This window comes from Lupinus angustifolius, unplaced genomic scaffold, assembly GCF_001865875.1.
Source record: "Lupinus angustifolius cultivar Tanjil unplaced genomic scaffold, LupAngTanjil_v1.0 Scaffold_118, whole genome shotgun sequence".
NCBI classification, from domain to species: domain Eukaryota; kingdom Viridiplantae; phylum Streptophyta; class Magnoliopsida; order Fabales; family Fabaceae; genus Lupinus; species Lupinus angustifolius.
The window spans coordinates 471,951-490,435 of NW_017724979.1; the positions used below are offsets into that span (position 1 = coordinate 471,951).

Genomic DNA, 18,485 nt, shown 5'->3' on the forward strand with positions numbered 1-18,485 from the left:
CTTTTTACAAAATTAGACTTGAATTAGGCATTCTTGATGAAGCTTACCTGTCTTAACATGCTTATCTGGTTATATATTTGCTTCATTATGTTTATCTCATGTCTACTTGATTTTAAATATATTTATTTGTGTTCAAAAACTTCAATTTTTAGGTTAAAAATCATTTTTTGTGAATCAATATGCTTAAAATAAATTTTTTCTGGGGTCAGTAACCGATTACTCCAGAGAGTAACCGATTACAAGGTGAACAAAGAGTTTCAGTAACCGATTACCCAAAGTGTGTAATCGATTACTCAAACTCTCTGTCTAGAAAATTTTAAAATTTCAATTTGAGTAACTGGTTACTCAAAGTAGTGTAATCGATTACTCTATGCGTAAAAATAGGATTTTCTGCACTTTTTCAGACTTCATCTTCTTCCTCCTACCCTCTCACTCGTGCAAACCCCTCTATCACTCTAAAAACTTCATAAACCCCTCTATCACTCTAAAAACTTCATTTCTAAACCGTTTTGGGTGGTTTTTGTGTCCATTCCTATCACATTTTTTATTCTAAACACTTCTAACCAATCATTTTCGTGATTAGTGGCTTGAATAAAAAAAACCCCAAATCTCCAAAACCCAAAAACCTAAAATTTCAAAATCTCAAATCCATGACTTCTTCTTCTAGATCAAAGAAACAACGCAACCAATACATCTTAAAGGAGTCAAGGAACAACATCTTTGGAGTCTAGCCCTCTGGATTTGACAAGGCTTCTTGCTAATGATGAGAAACACAAGATATTCGAGGAACACTTCCATGGTCGCACCATTTTTACTCCAAAATACGGTAATGTAGGGAATTTTGAATTTGAAGATTTTCTATTTCCTTATCTTTTGCGGCAACAAAACCTTTTTGACTTTTGCTATGAAACTAACGACATATATCCTGAACTTGTTCGAGTATTTTACTGCAACATGAACTTTCGGAAAAATCGTCTCACTTCTTATGTTTTAGGAAAAGAGATTGTTTTAGATGCTAAAACATTTGGTTCATTGTGCTGTCAAATACCCACTCAAGGTAGCACTGTTGGTTTCGGTCTTCAGTGTGAATGGGAGAACTATGATCGTACGGAATTCTACTATTCTATGTGTGGAATTTCTAAAGAGGAAATTGAATTGCGTAAGCAGCAAGGCTCTGGTGAAATTGTTAAAAACCGAGATATCCTCTCTGCTGGACATCTCAAACTTGAAGATCGTTTGCTTCATTATCTGCTGAGCTATGTCATCTTACCAAAATTTTCAAACCATTCTCAAATAAGTGACATAGAGCTCCAATTGATGTATGCTACGAAATTTAACATCAAGATCAATTGGACTCAGATCATAATGCGACAAATATGGAATGTTCGAGGAACACAAAGTCCTTTGCCTTATGCTATCTTCATAACAAACATTCTTGAACATTTCGGTGTGTCTACTAATGGTGAAACCAAGGTACCTCTGAATCTTCGCGAAAGGAAGATTGATGTGGAAGTTGTCCACAAAATGGGTTTCTCCATTGATCCTCGTGATCGTCTCTCTTATAGGCATCAATCTGATAGACAACCTGCATCTGCTGATCAAACAGAATCTAACCCATGTGCACCATAACCTTCTAAGTTTCATGCTCAATCTTCCTCATCTGCTGATATGCCTACCAATCAGATGGTAATGGACGAGTTGGTTTCTCTTTGAACTTCATCGTCTCTCTTCTAAGCTGAGCAGTATGGATGTTGATGAAGATAGTTCTGAGACTGAGTCTTAGAGTGTGTCTAGGTTTTTACGTTTGTATCGGTGCATAATTCTGAACATCAGTTTTTATGTATGTAATATTTGTATGCTTTGAACATCTACTACTATGCTATGCTATGTTATGCTATGTTTTTATGTTTGAAATTTATGCTCTAATATTATGCTATTATGATATGCACTACATTAATATTTTGATTGAAACATCTTATCTAGTTACTACATTAATTTTTATATACTATGCTATACATCATGTATGTTGTATATGCTATATATCTTTGTGCTGGTCTCTTGACTTTTCTACTTTTTGATGCAGTCAAAAGGGGGAGAAAAGTTGGGAGAGTGTATTTTCTATCAAACTTTATTCCAGGCACTTAACTCCAAATGAAAGGGGGAGCATACAAGATAGGGGGAGCATACTCAAGATAAGTCAAGATATATTACAAAGTATGTTACTATCAGAAAATTCAGAAAACTACAATGTCAAGAAGATATTGAGTTGTCATCATCAAAAAGGGGGAGATTGTGAAGAAGATCTTTGCTCCTGACCTTGGCACGGTTTTGATGAAGACACCAACATCACCAAAAAGAAGAAAAGGAAGAATACTTATGAAGACAAAGAAGATTAAAGCTTCAAGATAATTAGATTAAGTCTCTATAGGTACTTCTATCCTAAAACTCTTAAATATACAAAGTAGTAAGGCTCTAACTCTCACAACACAAACACAAACAACACACAACTTTTATACAATTTCCAAAAGCTCTTAAACTTATTCCGAAGTTATTTCTCTACACTTTCTTAACTTTCAAAGTTGTTTTTCTGAAGTTGCTTAGAAGTGTTTCAAAGTTTTCCAAAGAGCATTATTACTTAGTATACATAAAGAGTTGATTGGATTGCAAGTTATAGTACTTTCATACTTGTAAAGGCAATCTGCCATTGTTGTACATTCTTCAATATTGTTGCTGAATACTTTCTTTCACGGGGTGTGAAAAGAAAGGGGATTAGAATCACTTGGAAAGGTGTTTTCCAAGAGTGAATAAGGATTAGGGAGTGTGTAAGGTACATAGAAATCTCGGGTGAGATATTGTAATTACAACTCATAATTCTTAGTGAAGAAATCTCTTGTGTTGCAAGAGTACTGGACGTAGCCTTCGGTGGACTAGAAGGTGAACCAGTATAAAAATCACTATGTATTCTCTTCTCCCTTATCTCTTTCATTTTATCTTGATTATTTTTCTGCATATATTTTCCGCTGCATGTTAACTCTTGATTTTGCAGAAAAAGTGGCCATAATTTTTAAATCAACTAATTCACCTCCCCCTTAGTTGCAACCTCGTTCTTACATAAAGAGCAAAGGGGAATTGGTGAAGATAATCAAGCAACAAGTTATTGTTCATGACCTTTGTACTAACATGCATTGAGTTAGATTGGGTGGCAGTGTGCACCCTCTTATTATTTTGCAGGTTTTGTGGTAACGACCTCCAATCAGTTGATCATTTATTTGTTATGTGTTCGTTTGGTGCTAATGTGTGGAAAGGCTTTTATAGTTGTGGATTGGTTTGTATCTAGATGTGCCTAATAATTGTTGTGATTTATTTAAATTACATGTTCAACTTTGCACCAACAAAAAAGGTTTACATTTGTGGTGTATGTTTTGGTTTTCGAATGTGTGGTCATTGTGGCTAATAAGAAATGATGTTGTCTTTAATGAGAAGGAGTGTAGCTACATTGCAACTATGGATCTCATTCAAGTCAAATTTTAGTATTGGTTTTGTTCGGGTGTTAGTAACACTAATTTTGTATCTACGAATTGGTGTCTAAATCATTGGCATTGTATTTTGTACTCTTGTTAGTTTGCATGTTTGTTGTATTGGACTATTGTGTTAGCACCCTTGTGATTTCATAATATATCGGTTCCTTTTGGTGGTTAAAAAAAAGTTAGATTGGGAGGAATATGAAGAATTCTGGAAAGGATTTTGGTTTGTGTTAATTTTGTTTTCAACTGAGTGAGGAATGGGAGAGTTTGAGACATGAGATTGGGTTTATAGAGTTGATGGGGGTTTTGGTTTAACACTACTTGAGTTGACAAGTATCCCTCTTTAACCTCAATAAGTAGAATAAGGATACTCTCCATTAATGGAGAGGTGAGTACTTATTTTTTCATGTATTTTCAATGATAAATATGATATTTCATTATATAAAAAATGTCTTTAACATGTTATATTTTCCTTTATTTTTGTAGTATTTGTCTCTCCATTAATAGAGATAATCATTGCTCCAATAAGTAACATCTAATAAGGAACTAATGACAAGCTATGAAGCATTCATAGAGATACGTTCAGGAATACATGTATAAAATAGTAAAAATGCATAAAATATGATAAAATTATAAATGTGAATCAAAATATCAAAAGTAGAAAATATAATGGAAATTGTAAATCATTGTAATCCAAAGTTCCAAGTACAAAAACTAGAAAATATAGTAGAATAATTCATAAAATTGATAAAATTTATCCTATCTTATCCTATTTTTTATTGAAAACGTATTAAATATGTATCTTCATCTTTATTTATTTATTTTTTTCTTAATTTTTGGATGCTATAGGGATGTCATATGAAGCACGGATACTAATATATGTATCGGGTACGATATGTATCTGATTCGTCGACACGTATTTTTTCCAAAATACAAGATACGATACGTTCAGGGATACGCGTATAAAATAATAAAAACACATAAAATATGATAAAATTATAAGTGTCAATCAAAATATACAAAGTAAAAAATATAATGGAAATTTAAAATCACTGCCCTCCATACCAAATCTATCTTATTATATTTTAATAAAAACGAATCTATCCTAAAATCATTGCCCTCCATTACAATTATATTTTATCCTATTTTAATGAAATCGAATATATGTTATCATGTTTTATTGGAAACGAATCTATCTTATCATATTTTATTGGAAACGAATCTATCTTATCCTGTTTTATTGGAAAGAATCTATCTTATCCTATACTTTACTGAAAATGAATCCATATATCCTATATTCTATTGAAAATGAATCGGATACGTGTCTTAATATTTATTTATTTTATTTTATTTTTTTAATTTTTGGATACTCTATGGATACGTATCTTTCGCGAATCCGAGCGTATCTGTGTCGGATACGTGTCAGACACCGACACGTTAGGGTGTTTGACGAATCCGTGCTTCATAGGGGATGTGTACTCTTCATAAATCTGAGCGTATCCGTGTCTGACACCGACACGTGAAGGTGTTCAATGTATTCATGCTTCAGAGATAACGAGTAAGGATGAACTTCATTAATGGAACGACAAGTACTACAAAAAATAAAAGAAAACATAACATGGTAAAGCACTTTTATCATTTTATATATAATGAAATAATTTTTTGTCATTAAAAATACAAGTAAAATCAAATCTCTCTATTAATAGAGAGAATCTTTGTTCACTAAGGATATACCCATTGCTAAGTTATATATTCAAGCTTAGTTGATCTCAAAAGGAGTGATCAGGACAACTGGATACAATCAATGTGCTTTCCTTGCAAATATTACGATTATCATTTATCAGGTCACATTTGATTCTGGTAGAACAGTTTTTACAAAATTTGGTTTCCAAAACGTCTACTTTTACCCATACTCAAATATTACTCCTAATTCTAAAGCACGTCTTTGAATAAAGACACGCATTACCTACTTAGGAACCTTACTCTTATAGAGAACCACTTTTGGAAGTCAAAATAGCGGATGGTACATGGGCCCAACATTTTTACAATGCTAACATGGTATATACATTTGGGCTGGGATCACCACCATCTTCAAGAAATTAAAAGAGAAAACACACTAATCCGAAATTGACACCAAATCAATGCCACGACCATAAGGTATTGATCTAGTAGTGTAAAGTTTCACTAGACTTTCAGAATGACTAAAAGATAAAGAGTTTGATTCTTATGAACGACACTTATTGAGAGAGACAGTCATACACCTCGAAAGGAATTAGTTTCCTACTTAACGAGGATGAGGGAATACCCTTCGTAGGAATGGAGATCAACTGTCCTATTTTTTGTGTCTCGAGGGTGTCCCAATTCAATTAAAAAAGTGACACTTAATTAAAAATAAAAACAAAAAATAATTTTTTATATTACTTGGTGGAATATGATTGGTTTGGGACATGGATGCATGAAATTTTTGGAACATGAGATTCTTGTTCCCCTTGGTAGTACCAAAAAAACCTACTCAGTGGAGCCAGCTACATGAACTGAACTATGTCACAATGTGATATTATAGATAATGTTCATTGACAAAGCATTAATTACTAACTCTCTCTAAATAATTTCGCCTATTATTTTTATTGGCTTCCCTCTTCTTCTAGGATTTAAACTAACATTTATTTGATCCACTCTCCTTAGTAGCATTTATACTTGTATCCTTCACACATGTCCAAACCATCAAAGATGTGATTATACCATCTTTTCTATAATAAGAATTACTTTAAGTTTCTCCTTGATGCATTCACTTCTAATTACATCATATCTAGAATGTCCAGTCATTCAACGCAATAGTCTCATCTTTGCTACATGAAGCTTATTCTCTTGTTTGCATATTAGTATCCAAAATTCACTCTCATATAATAGTGTGGGTCTTATATTTATGCCATAATATATCACTTTAAGCTTGAGTAGTACTTTTTTTTATCATAGATGATATTTGAAGCACTCAATCATTTCATTCAACCTAACTGAATCTTATGGTTTACATTTCCGTCAATTTTCTCATCGTCTTGTATGATTGGTCAAAGATACCAAAATCTAGTAACATGTGGTATTGTTTGATCTCCAATCTTTACCTCTAAAATAGGATTTATCAGTCTCTTACTAAACTTACACTTCATATACTCGATATTACTTCGACTTACATAAAAGACATATGATTCTAAAGCTTGTCTCCACGTTTCTAGCTTCTCATTTAATTCTTATCTCGAGTTTCTCACTAAGACAATATCATTTGAAAAACGTGTCTTACGACAACGGTTCTTGCATATGCTCAACAAGCATATCCAAGATCATTGTAAATAAGTAGGGACTCATCTTGTGCTTTCACATTGTCTTGACATATCATATATATCCTTGATTGCTCAAATATAGACAATTTGAATATCGTTCTTCTCTAAAGCTTTCCACAATACCTCTTAAGGAAACTTACTATACACCTTCTCCAAATCAATAAAAACCATGAGCCAGTCCCTTTAATTCCTTCGACATCTCATTATCAATCATCTTATAACGTATATAACCACCATGGTCAACCTCCTTGATACAAAACCATATTGATTTTTAGTGAAACACGTCTCTTGTCTCATCCTCCGCTCAGTTATCATGTCTCATAGCTTTGTAGTATGGCTCATGAGCTTAATCCCCTATAGTTTGTACAATTTTCTATGTCATATGTGTTCTTATAAATAGGGAATTAAATATTTTTCCTCTACTTACCTAACAACTTTTTAGACTCATGATCTCATTAAATAACTTTGTGACTCATTTAATGACTTGCTTCCGTAGAACCTTCAAGGTCTCAATAGGTATATCATATGGTCTAATCCATTTTTCATTCTTCATCCTTTTCAAGACTTCTTTCACCTCTAATTCCCAAAATTTGGCGATAAAATGTATAATTTTGATCATTCTCTTTTGTTTTTATTCCATCATAAAGCAATGAATAATGTTCTTCATTAAAAAGCTTGAGAAAATAATTATTCCATTTTTCCTTAATATCTTTTCATTCACGGAGACTTTTATATCTTCATATTAATGTATTTCAATTGGTCCAAAATTTCTAGTCTTTACTATTTTACTCTTTACAAGCATGTAGGCACTTCTTTTTCATCTTTTGGTACTTAGAGATCTTTATAACCCATTATGTGTTTTATCTTTAACTTCACTCACCTCCTTCTTTGTCTATTTCTTAGTTACCTTGAATTTTTTCATCTTTCGATCTTTTTACATGATGACCAAAATTAATAAAAATTCACTTTTAACCTTAAGTTTGTCTTGGGCACTTTTATCCTCACCATAATTTTTTACCCTTTGGTCCAAAGCCTCTAGATTGACGTACTTTGTTATGCTCCTAAATCCTTTGGTCATATCCTCCTGCATATCATCGACACTTCCTTTCTTGTGCCTCCCAAAACCTTTTGATTGAAGCTCTCACATTTCATTCCCTTCAATTTCCACCATTTAATTCTTGGAACTGTATATTGTATTTTCTCTATATGATACTCTTAACTCTTACATTTATAACCAAAACTTTATCTTGTCTTGTCAAACTCTCTCTAAGTATGACTTTGTAGTCCAAGCAAACAAATTTCCTTCATTTCCTTATAAATAACAAATTGATTTGAGAACATGCAACCTCACACTCATTGACTATTGTAAAATTAAAAGTTGAAGAGAAATCTAGAATATTCTTATTTTCTATATTTACTTCTGTTATGTCATTTCCCAAATGAAAACCTTCAAATCTAGTGTCCATACGTACATGTCCATTAAGATCTTATTTTGGGTGAATCTTTTCTTCTAAAGGTATTACCTAGACTATGTCTTCCAAATCCTCACAAAAAAAATTCTTTTATCAATTCTCTATCCTTACCAGAGATGCATAAGTGTTAATTACACTAAAGGAGTCTCCCATTGTTACAAACTTTTGAGCTATGATCATATCTCATATTCTCTTTACATTCACCACATCTTTATTTTATTCCTTAACTACAATAATACTCACCCCCATTTATCGAGCTTGTCTTATCGGTTGCCGCATCTTAAAACCTAAAGTGTCTAATTCCCATGCTTTTTCCAACCCACTTAGTTTCTTCTAGGCACATAAAATTGATTATTCTCATAACCTTTATGTCAACTATTTTTATTGATTTACATACAAGAGTATTTATATTTCATGTTGTGATTTGTGTTTTAGACTAGTCTACACTAGTTCATGCAAGTATAGGAACTTTCTTATTTTTCATTACATCCGGATGATTTTGCAATCACCCTTGCTCTTTTGAAAATGTATCCAAGAGATATATATCTTCTTGCTTTTAGACAATGACCTAACATTAAGATTATCACTTTATTGATTCATATTATAAAAATTCAATAAAACATGCATAGGCATTTTTATCCCAGGATAATTAACATTTAATTTATTTTTTAGAGATCATTATTGAAAAGACAAAGAGGTACTTTAAGATATTTTTCGAAAAGAATTCTTGAATAATAATAAGATCCTGGTTGCATAACTAGAATTTTTTAACTAGAATATGAACGAGAACAAATATAAATGTTGTTTTTCTCATATAGGATAATTTGTGAGGGTGAATCTTGTGCATAATTTATATTCGAAATTATATATATCTATGTGGTTCACTGAAATGGTACTTTCAAAGCAGATAAAAAACTCATTATTATAATATCTACACATTTTTTTACTGAAGCTGACATTTTTTATAATCACACATCTAAAGATGGAGGCATGAGGAAGTCTATAAAGGGGTAATTGCCCCCACAAACTCTAAATGTTAATTTGTATATCATACAAATATTTCAGACTTTTTCCTCTAGTTGTATATATAAATTATTTATAAAAGTTATTCAAAATTTAAAAATTATAATCTTTTTATTTTATCTATATTATTTCTAAAGCCTAATGCAAAACAATAACTTTAAAGGCATTTGTTATTGTGATAGATAGTACTATCATTATAAGATTTTTGTATGTAATTTATATTTTGCTGTAAAGGTTGAATAGTCCTTAAAAACACATTAGTAATTAAATATTAATAAAATATATGTTAAATTAATACTATAAATTTATGTTTGTTTGTATCGGCCCACGACCTAAAATGTCTCGCTGTGGAACACATCTAAATGTTTTTTTTGTACCAAAAGAATTCACGTTCTGCAATCTAATAACTATTCTTGTGCAATACTATTTCTTATCATAACATTCTTGTGTAATCCGTTTATGTGAAAAGTATAAGGTTCTTGGTAATAGTTTATAGAAGCTAGACAAAAAATTTGTATACATTACAAGTAAAAGTCTTGGAATAAAATACTGCATCGTTCCTGTTGGCACATAAAAAATATACAGTAAAAATTCTTAAAACATTTCTATATCTTGTGTATAACATTGTTTGGTTTACGCTGAAAGAGACAAAATTGGAAACTATAGAACAAAAGTAGATTATGATGTATAGCATAGGACAATAGTGGAAAACTTATCCAAATTCCTTATACATTTGAATATATTTACTATCTCACAATAGTTGAGAACTATGTTTGTGGTATTGAACATGTGTTGTTGCTTGAAATACAAGACGCTAAAGTTAAATAGTATTCTAAGGTGTAAATGTCCTTTTATGCTTTTAGGCCCTATATGATATTCAATGGGATATGATATATGAAGAGTCACCCTTTTACCCTGAATTTGAAAAGGACAAGTATCTGTTGGCAGGGCTCAGTTAAGGTGGGTCAAATGGACTCCACTTGCCAAACAATAATTAAATCATTTAAAGAGTTTCTCCTATTTGGTGGCTTATTCTATTAAACTTTAGTGGCTGGTTTGTGGTGGCAGTATAAAGTGAAATCGGATTAAAGCTAATCTTGATTGCTTATGGCTATCACCCCAATCAATCATCTGGCCATTAATTTACTTATGATTAATATTCATAAAATAACGAGAGAGAAATATATACAGATATAGTGTAATATTGATGCACTCATAGTGTAAAGAATTATGTATAATCAGTGTATCATTCACTTTTCATTTAGATTACTTTTTATGAAAAGTCAAACATAATTGAAAATGAATGGTAGATAATAGAGTGACAATGTAAAAAACTCTTACATTGTCGTTGTATACATCTTTTTCTCATACAGATATTATATGAATTTTATATATCGTCATTGTATCATTCATTGTTTATGTTTAATCTTCATTAACTATTCAAAAAGTTAATATAAATAAATTATAAATAATAATATTGATTCTATATAAATCTTTATCTAATAATACATAAATATTACACTCTAAAATAAAATATTATGATTGTGATTTGATTTGATTTGTGTCAACAAAAAATGATTGAAATTATTGACTTTGCTGAGTTAACAATAATTTAATATTTTTTATAACACTTTTCATTTCCACATATATAATGTCATTTTGAAAGCGCCTTTTGATTCAAAATATATAATCAACCTTAAAATGATACATTTATTAACAATTAAGAATTAATGTCTTTAGTTTACCAATAAAGACTTACAATTTAGGTTCTTAAGCATTGTTCTAAAGTCAAATCAAAGTAAAAATAATAATTTTAAAATATTTAAAATTGTGGACTGTAGTTAGAGTTAAGTAATTTATTATATTTGATCATTCAGAAATAAAGATAAGATAAGAAGTAACTAATACACTGTTGGCCTAATTATTTGAGGTTTTACTTTATCTCTAGGTAAACAAAAAAAGTCAAGTGTTCGATTACTGTGAGTAACACTTATTGGAGAAGCAGATACATACTGATAGTGATTAGTTTCTTACGTATAAGATGAGGGGATACCAATGGATATACAAAAAAACATCAGAAGTAGGGCTGGAAATGAGCCGAACCAAGTCGAACAAGAGCTCCGCTCAGTTCAGTTCGATGAGAATTTATTCTGCTCAAAATTCAACTTGAGTTCGATACAAATTATTTTTCTATATCGAGTCCAACTCTGTTAAAGTTCTCGAACTATTTGACTCAACTCGAAGTAATTCATTTGAACAAATTAATTAACTAATTTATTTTTAGAAAATACTGCAAAAAGTTATATATATATAAATATAATCACAATAAACATAAAATAATGTAGAGATGTGACCTAATAACAATAAATATAAAATATTAGTTTTTATATATTTAAATATAATATCTTTATAAATATAATATGTATACAAATATAAATACAATATATATAAATATAGTATTTATATATATATATATAGGAGGAAATATAATGTGATTATCGTGCATGGAATGTGCGAGTATCGTGTATGGAGTGTATGGATATTGTGCATGGAGTACCTGAGTTTTGTGCATGGAGTGGACAAAATTTGTAAGTCTTATGCTCTGTTAGATTTTTAAAAAAATGGATGAGATTGAGTGTAATTTTTTGTAATTTGTTCCGGGTTATATATATAGCTAGTTCATGAACCTAACAAGTCAAATTGTATCCAGCCTAAGTTCGGTTTGTTTATGATACGAACTCCATTTTCAGCTCAAGTTCGGTTCATTTGGTTCATAAAACAAGTTTGTCGAGCTAAATAACGAGTTAAATTTTGAATGAATATCAAGTTGGTTTGATTTATTGTCACTCCGAATAAGAAGTAAAAATCTATGTAGTACTTTGGAGGGAATATTTGTAATATTTTAAAGGATAAAATATACATATTGATTCTAAAAATATGAAAAGTTGTGATATATTTATGTTTTAATATGTAAATTTACATAACTCTTATTTTTGTTCGTTTTTCTAGCTTCCATCAAGATATTAAATTTTAATTTTTGGACTTTTATTTTTTTTATCAATATTAAGATAGTGCATAGTAAGTATAAAAATATGTACTTTTTTGCAACTAGTAAATTTTAAAACATTAACTATAGTACTCTGAAAATATATATAATTGTTAGTCAAATCATTAAACATGAATTTCCTAATTTTGTTAATAACTTTACAAAATTTTACCAAATATTATAAAAATGAAACATGATTTTTAAGTGGCTGGGTGTTGAACAAAGAAATTGCAAGTTTCAATGAGGACACCTCAAATCCCAGCATTGGGATAGGTACAAATAGCAATAAATTAAAGGTCATTGTCTGTTACCGAAAAATAAAAATAAAAAAAAGACCATTGTCTTTGAAATTTGTCACCTACTGGACTAGGGAAGCAGAAAAGAGAGAAAGAAAAGACAAAAATACTGAGCAGAACAAACTCGATACTTGCCATTCTAGGATTACCATAAGGCTAGTGGGACACGAATACATAGAGCCGTTCCCTTTTTAAATCGTTGCTTTCTGCTATTACCTCAATGAAGTAAACCAAAAATTTGGTTCAAGCTGAACCTCCTGGCCATGCCATTTTAAGCTTTAGGGTTCTAATTGGTCTTAATCTGAATGAGACAAATAATTGCATGATTCAGGTCAAACAACCACAAAATCATCCAAGTTATATCATTGATCAATTTCTTTTCTCTATCGAACAATATAGATAATGGTTTAACAATTCCATTTGATTTCGGGTAGCTCAGAATCGAATAGGGAAAAAAATGGTTGGTTTATTTTTTTCATTGTTAACTGATTATAAAGAATTAAGTTATGGATTCACTTTTTAATAAAACAGGTTACATTTTGTCATCTTATTTGTGGGTTTTTTTGGGTACTATCCTCTAATCCTATGCATAAGAACTAATTTATTTTGAAACATATCTTTTCACTTGAACCATTGTTTTGTACATTTGGAGGTTTCACATTATATTACCTTCCTGTAGGATTTTACTCCATCAAACAAAATTTATTTAAAATTTTCTTGACTCAAATCTTTCAATAACTTGTTAGTTACTGAGAATCATAATTACTTGTATCAAGTATTCCTTATAGACGCTTTAACCAAATTACTTACAAATGATTGCTTAAGGAAAAGTACTATATATATCCAAACCATATTAATTCATACAACATTTATCAAAAGAAATATTAGAACATATAGCATCAAAACAGCAGACGGCAAAGGATAAAAAAACAAATGAAGCTTCTAAGTTCTCCTTTTCTTCTTCTTAATAAGCCCTCCCTTCTAGTAAGATCTAATAACCAAAGTTTTAACTTCATAATCATAGTTAGATAATCTAGTTACAATAAATAATCATGGTTTGATTTTTTGGTACTACCAAAGGCATCTCCACCTTTTGGATAAAGAACTAATCATTTTCACAGTACATAAGAGCAACTACAATGGGTGTTCTTAAAGTTGTTTTGAACGAAATAAGAACATTCTTACTTTATTCTCCATTCTTATTTTCTCACCTTTATTCTTAAATAAGAACAATTCTTGGTTGTTCTTAACCAAGGGAAAGTGATGAGAGAAGTAGAAGTTGTGCGCTCAAATAAGAATAAAAATGATATTTTCTATTCCGAAAAAATAAATGTTAAATAATAAGATAATGTATAGAACCTAAATAAGAATGCAAGTATTGTTTGTTGCATGAGATGCTCTAATCGTCTCTCCAAACAAATATTGCTCCCTAAAATCAAACTCTTAACTTTTTGGTCATTTAGGATCTAGGAGAACCTTACACAACTAAATAAACGTCTTATTGATAAGTTTTGTTTGATTAAACAAAAAGTGCTAATACTTGTCTTTATAAGATTGATCAATCACTTAATTACTAATTCTTGATCCGTTTCATGGTCTAGTTTCCAGTTCCAGACCGTATGGAACGTTAATCGAATTAATTATAAATAGTTCCCAAAAAATAAATGAAATAAACCATAATTTTCCGTTTGGTTTGATACATGCTTAAAGTGCTATATAATATACCAAACAATATAGTTCATACAGCGTTTATCAAAAGAAAGATTAGATCATATAGCATCAAAATAGCAGAGGGCAAAGGATACAAAAAACAAGGCTTCTAAGTTCTTTTTTTCTTCTTAATAAGAACTCCCTTCTAGTAAGTTCTAATAACCCAAAGTTATAACTTCAAAATCATAGTTAGATAATCTAGTTAGAATAAATAATAAAAAAAACAACATAGTTACTCTTTTTATCTAACCCATCCCTCTCCCTTCCATAAGCCGTACACAAATTCAATATAGTGGGGCCCTCTGGGGAACCCCTTTCCTCCGGTTCATAATCCCCGCCGAGATTTCCGACACCGGTGAACACGCCGGGAAGCACGGTGGTCGTGAGCTGGAGCCGCCTGACCTCTTTTTCCTCACTATCTCAGTGGTGGCAGTGCAAGCCAGCGCCGCCCTGCAATCCACTCCACTATAACCACCTGAACCGGATGAGGTTCGTGCCGAACCGTCCGGTTCGAGAACCGAGTCAGGTGTCATTAGACCATCGTCGAATCCAGAATCAGACAAGGGCATGTAGTTACACTCGAATAGATATCCAGAGAGAGAACCCATTGTTCTGATAAGGTGATCGATCTGTGAAAATCAGAAGAAATAAATATAACAGTGATGATGCCATAAAAGTGAATAACTTTTGGCATTTCAGTATGGAAAAGATTAGAAATTTGAAGAGAAAAGCATGAACTAAAAATACCCAAATGAAAAAAAGGAGCAAAAAAGAAAAGAAAACCTTGCAGACAAGGCATCAGTATGGAAAAGATTAGAAATTTGAAGAGAAAAGCATGAACTAAAAATATACCCAAATGATAAAAATGAGCAAAAAAGAAAAAAAAACCTTGCAAAAGAGAGAGCAGAAATTGAACGGGTGTTGCAGGGTTCTGTCACAAGTGCTGCATGAATTGCCAGAGCCTCTGAAGTTCCTTGTTTGTGGCCTTTGGTTTAAAAATACCACTTTTGCACTGTTTGTATAGTAAGACTATAGAGAGAACAAGAAAAAAATAGTTACCAAAACAAAAATGAAGCAGATATATAGTAATAACTTCACATCCGTATTCTTATTCAATTATCAGCAAACACATTACAGAAAGGTGCATTTAGGAAATTTATATTCTAAGCTAAAATAATTCACTTACTTGAACAGAAGTGCAGTCAATTAACTTTGCAGCATCATCCAACCTTACAACATCATTATAGACATATCTTCGAATCTGAAGACAAGGCATGAAATACTAATTTAATTAAAAAATATAAAGGGGATAAAAAAAGTAACTAATTTAATTTTGGTAGAAAACAAAAGAGCAGAACCTGCAAGAGCCTGTGAGAGCTATGAGGAGACAAACATTGAGGGCAGAGACTGATGCAACAATCCAAACAATACACGTTCTTTTCATTCTTCTTTGCCTCTTCATGAATTACACAAGCATTGTAGAATTTCTCTGAGAATAGTGCTTCAAGCCAACGGGGAACTTGTGAGGAACAATTGAACTGTGAACATGAATTTGGAGAAGAAAGTTAAAGAAGTGAATTAACTTCAACAAAATCAAGAAAAAAAAGGATGACAAAGTTGCAAGCATTAATACTTGTAAAACATAATTAAAAACACCCAACATAATTTTCTTTTGGAAATTTGAACTTTCATATATTTATGTGTGAGAAGAATCAACTGAATTGATTCCTGCACAGAAATAAATGAAAATAGAACACAGAAACACAGAAACGCAGAAAGTTTGGAAGTTAAAGAACAATACATGTGTAGTTAAGTATATACACTGACCATGATTTTTTCTTCTGTAATTTGAATTTTGGTGTTAGTAAGTCAGTTTCTTTGTGTGTAAGGAGAAGAGAGAATTGTGGACAGTGTTAATTTCTGCTATGGAGTAGAACAGCGAGGAAGTAGAGGCATGCTCGCAGTAAGTAAAAACTTGATTTTGAAAAGGAAATGGAAGAGAGAGAAAGAGAGAGTAAAAGGGAACGGCGTTTGGCAGTGGTAGATAAAAATATTACTGTTACCAATGAATGAAAGAAGAGGCAGGACACAAGGAAAGTAGGGGATGTGATGAGGTGTAGAGGGTAGCCAAATTTAAAGAGGACTGTGTCATACCACATGTAATGAAGAAAACTATAAAATGTTGTCAAATTAATTCCAGAGAAAAAAAGAGTTATATGACTTTTATATATTATTTTTTTATTATCAAAAGTGTTTCTTCATTTATTTGATAAGGTTAGAAATATGTTGAATTTATAGTAATATATATTTACATATAACAATATGTATAAAATAAAAATAAAATATTAGTTTATAAATATTTAAATATAATATCTATATAAATATAGTATATAATATATATGGGAAATATAATTGAAGTATCGTGCAATGAGTGTGCCAGTATTATGCATGGAGTGGAAAAAATTCGCAAGTGTTATGGTATGTTGAATTTAGAAAAATGAATGAATGAGATTGAACCTAACGAGTCGAACTATATATAGCTCAAGTTCGGCTCGTTTATGTAACGAGCTCAAGTTCGGCTCATTTGATTCACGAACTAAGTTTGTCGAGCTAAATAATGAGTCGAGTTTTGATCGAATACCAAATTGGTTTGGTTCATTATCAGCTCCACATTTTGATAAGAAACTAATCTCTTTTTGGTGCATGATTCTCCTCTCAACAAGTGTCGCTCCTAACAAGTGTTTAATTATCACTAACTTTATATAAAAATATAAATAAATGTTAAATAATGTACTATTATTTATAAATGTTTATACTGGAAGTAGATATGGGTATGCTAGTTTATTTCTATCTACTAAATTTCCATGTTTTTTTAAAAATCATAACCGACTAAAAAATAAGTGACTTAAAATAGAAATTGAAAAAAGGAATTGAAGAGATAATTAATTTTTTTATTAGAGTAAATTACACTAACATCATCTGAGTTTTAGTGAAATTATATAAACTTTCCATAACTTTTTTACACCTACACAAACCCCCCTAATTTTTATACTTTCGTTATACTGATCACTCTTGCATGAGAAATAAATGTAATTTTTTGAACAGAAAACGTGATAAATGAAATTAAGTTAAATAAAACATGGTATATTGTGAAGATAAATCCAAATAATATATGAGTTGATACCTCTTTATTATTTTTGGTTCGTTACGATATAATATAATAGCGATTTAAATAATATCTCTTTAGAATTGTTGATGCATTTTGTAACAAAAAATAATAAAGATACATTGATTTGTATATTATTTGGATTTTTCCTCACAATATACCATGTTTTGTTCAACTTAATTGCATTTATCATATTTTTTGTTTAAAAGATTACACTCATTTCTCATGCAGGGGTGGTCAGTGTAATGAAAATATAAAAATTAGGGGAAATTTGTGTACGTGTAGAAAAGTGAGGGTGATTTGTATAATTTCACTAAAACTCAAAGAGTGTGTGTCAGTGTAATTAACTCTTTTTATTATATTAAGTTGAAACAAATCACATTATCTATTATTTCAAATCATAATTTATAGAATTTTTTAGTTTTTATCCTATTAGTTAGTGTATTAGTTATCATTCATATGTTATTGTCTCTTAAATATAAGTAATAATAATACATATGAAAGGATATGATTTATTGACCATGTAAAAAATGTTACATTCATAACATTAATAATAAGATTTAATATGTATACACTGATAGTGTAAATGTTTTTTACATTGCCAGTCAATCATCCACCATTGATTTATGAGTAAATTACACTGACACCCCCTGAGTTTTAGAAAAATTACATAAACCACCTCTCACTTTTCTACACCTACACAAACCCCCTAATTTTCATACTTTCATTACACTGACTACCCCTACATGGAAAATAAGTGTATTTTTTGAATAAAAAATGTGATAAATGTAATTAAGTTAAACAAAACATGGTATATTATGGAGAAAAGTCCAAATAATATATTAGTCGATACCTCTTTATTATTTTTGGTTCGTTACGATATAGTATAAGAGTGATTTAAACAATATCT

General features: G+C 30.6%; 1 protein-coding gene across 1 annotated transcript; it reads right to left on the bottom strand.

The window, feature by feature from the left end:
- Positions 1-14,515: 14,515 nt before the first annotated feature.
- Positions 14,516-16,530, bottom strand: LOC109339867. The gene is made up of 5 exons (XM_019577397.1): positions 16,237-16,530; positions 15,768-15,947; positions 15,596-15,670; positions 15,298-15,438; positions 14,516-15,038 (listed from the first exon to the last, which is right to left on the bottom strand). The coding sequence occupies exons 1-5, from the start codon at positions 16,237-16,239 to the stop codon at positions 14,694-14,696; spliced, it is 744 nt and encodes a 247-aa protein (XP_019432942.1). The 5' UTR covers positions 16,240-16,530; the 3' UTR covers positions 14,516-14,693.
- Positions 16,531-18,485: the final 1,955 nt, after the last annotated feature.